The sequence below is a fragment of the Galleria mellonella genome, unplaced genomic scaffold (genome assembly GCF_026898425.1).
Source record: "Galleria mellonella isolate WM207_F2 unplaced genomic scaffold, CSIRO_AGI_GalMel_v1 utg19, whole genome shotgun sequence".
NCBI lineage: Eukaryota > Metazoa > Arthropoda > Insecta > Lepidoptera > Pyralidae > Galleria > Galleria mellonella.
Window position 1 is genome coordinate 96,266 of NW_026442028.1, and position 3,204 is coordinate 99,469.

General features: G+C 36.7%; 1 protein-coding gene across 1 annotated transcript; it reads right to left on the bottom strand.

Annotated features, from left to right (window-relative positions):
* Positions 1-1,727: 1,727 nt before the first annotated feature.
* LOC128200485 (uncharacterized) lies at positions 1,728-2,519 on the bottom strand (the record flags this gene model as incomplete). The annotated part of the gene is made up of 1 exon (XM_052894079.1): positions 1,728-2,519. A coding segment is annotated over one exon (792 nt), but the record flags the coding sequence as incomplete, so codon positions are not given.
* Positions 2,520-3,204: the final 685 nt, after the last annotated feature.

Genomic DNA, 3,204 nt, shown 5'->3' on the forward strand with positions numbered 1-3,204 from the left:
ATTATTTAAGTTTTTATTGATATTATCATTAAAATATGCGGCTTTTTCCCTAAGAATAGCTGTACTAACAATGTCTTTTAATTCTTTGTAGTATTTTTTGTGCGTTTCTAAATTAGTAACTTTACTCCTAGTATGCGCCTTATCTCGCAAATTAATCATTTCTTTAATAGTGTAGGTTATCCAAGGATATGAACGTTGTTTCATTTGTATACGTTTTATCGGAGCATGTTTATCAAAAAGACCCAATATATTTCTATTAAATGCATCCAACATACAATTAACATTTTCATATTTAAAATCTTCCCACGGAATAGAATTAACATCTTCATTAAACCAGTCAAGATCTATGTTCTTTAAGGATCTACAAGTAAACGTCCTGGGACGTGGTTTCAGTTTTCTAACATTAAGAACACAGGTGACTAATGCGTGACTACTAAGTTCAGGAATATAATTTACATCAACATTGGAAACGTTCATATTTGAGAATACCACATCTATTAATGTTTCACTGTGATCAGTGAAGTGAGTAGGCTCTTTAACAAATTGTGTGTGATTAATGCAATTAAAATAGTCAAAAAGTTTCCTTGTGTTAATATCAGAACTGTTTAAAAGATTTACATTGAAGTCTCCCAACAAAACAATATCATCAAAATTACCCAGAGTTGAGATAGATTCACTAAGGGCATCTATAAATGTATCTACATTAAGCCACGGCGGGCGGTATGCCGTTCCAATAGCTAACTTGGTACCATTGAGATTAAGACTCAGCCACATTTGCTCGACAGAAGGTGCGCATGGGTGAGTAATAGTCCGCGCGTTAACTCCTCGTTTAATATAAAACCCAACTCCTCCGCCTCGCGCACGCACGTTAGAGGGTCGCGGGATATGACGTAATCGGTATCCAGGTACTGTGGGTGCACGCGCCTCCTCGCCCTCTCTAAGCCAAGTTTCATTGATAGCAACGATATCCGTGTCATGTCTCAACATAGCAACAATAAATTCATCATGTCGCGTACCGAGAGATCCGGGGTTTAACAACCCAACAGACATTTTTTTATATTTAATGAACTGCAAAATGTAAGAATATGTAATAAGAATCTGTTTACTATGCAGCAAGAATCTACTGAGCACTGTTATGTGACGCCAGTCCTCTGAATAAATTGGTGTAAAAATATAGATTTTGTGGAAAAATGTCAAATAATTTGAAAAGTCATCATTATTTTTGTGTGTAGTGCTAGTGGTGTATAAACTATAGGCAAATCTTACATCGTTGGGTAGTTGTGTAGTCCCTATACATAACAATAACATATAACTTTGTAATATAAATGAGTAGATTATAGAAATAATATAATAAAATTTTAATCTTTTATGTATATACTTAGTAGCACAAATGAAGTACTTTACATTTGTTAATAACCAGTACTTATTATAGTACGAAATTGGTTTAATGTAATTATCAGATAATAAAATATTAAAATACAACAAAAAAACCATTTCAGTAAATTTAAAATTCCATAACAAAACGTATACAATAAAACCGTACAAAAACAGACTTCTTTTCCTTTCAAAAATAAACATAAAATAATTAGTTAGAAATTCATTACTATTACCATTTAGTAATAATAATAAAATTCTACAACACAGTAGCAGCGTCTTGCAGATATATAGTAATATAAGAGAATAACAATTGTAACTTTTATACCAACACATAAGAACCAACATTAACATTAACCAAAAACTTTATTAAAATCATTTTCTGAGCGTATACGGTGGCGTGGCGAACCGTGCTCTTTACGGACATAAATTTTTCCTTCGCGAGTCCATAAATATTTCCACTGTACGCGAAGAGATTCCACCCGAGCCTTATAAAAAAGTCGACGATTGGTTTGAGTTAATCTTTCGTTGACATAGATGCGTTGGTCAGCCAAGGCCAGACCCAAGCCAGCAGTAGTGATGTCACGGCGGACACGTGCAGCGGCTAACATTTGATCGCGATGTGTACGGCGTGTCAAACGCACCACTAGGGGGCGTGGCCGGCTAATCGGAGAATTGTCACTCATCGTACGTTTAAATGTCCCGGCACGCTGAGCGTCTACGATGTCTCGTTCCTCCAAAACTACGCCCAACTTTTGCGCTACGGTAAGTGCTAGGTGAATACCGCGCTCGTTTGTGTCCTCCGGGATTCCAGCTATCTCGATGTCGTTACAGAGTAACTCTTGGTCACGATGATTAAGTTCCATTTTGAGTTCGGAAATTGTCTGCTCCAAAACAGATGTAGTGTCATTAGTACCCTCGCAACGTTGCTTTTCCATTTCATTAACCCTTGTAGTCAGCGCGTCGATTTGGAGCTGACATGACCCTACAGTAACAGTAAGGTTAGAAATTGTGGTACGGAACTCCTGCATCTCTGTTCTATACTCTTTCATCTCCTCACGCAGGAGACGGATTTCGGTAACTAGTTCAGAAAAATCGAACGATGCCGTTTCAAGCGAGCATGATGGTGTCGGCGATGGCGGTATACAAGTAGTTAATTTTAAATTTTCGCATTGTTTACACATATTTTAAATACACAATCGAGATTTAACGCAATAAAAAAACCTTGCAAGTAAACTATTTACCTAAAAACATTAAAAACTACTATAGTAAACTACAGTAAAAACATGCGATAATTTGTTCAAACGGTGTGTAGAAACCGTAAGTGTGTAGTATAGTGGTGTGTAGGTTGGCCCTAGATAATAATGGTGACAGTGTGAAGGTACTCGAAGAGACTACGCGAGCTACCAAACGCAGACGTCGCTCACTTTAGTCCTGTCGTGACAAGGTGATACAATCAATCATCGAAACTTCGGCAATAAAAAAGCAAGTGTGTAGGTACTATTAACCTGCAAAGGTTTTTTTCATCACATTAAGACCCGATTGTATATTTAAAACTTAGTAACTGCTTTAAATTTCTGTCAACTGCTTACTATATTCATGCGTGTTACCAGTGATCTATGGGACTGAAACATACACGGTTGTCGATGTACAAAAACTTCAAGGCACTCAGCAAGCTATGGAGAAGGCTATGCATAAACAAAACACAAACGCAAAACGCATTTGCGTGACTGAATCCAAAACAAGAATATCCGCAAAAGAACCAAAGTAATAAAGTTGTAATGAGCGAGTCATATAGTTCAAAGAACCGACAACTGATAGGAAATAAAG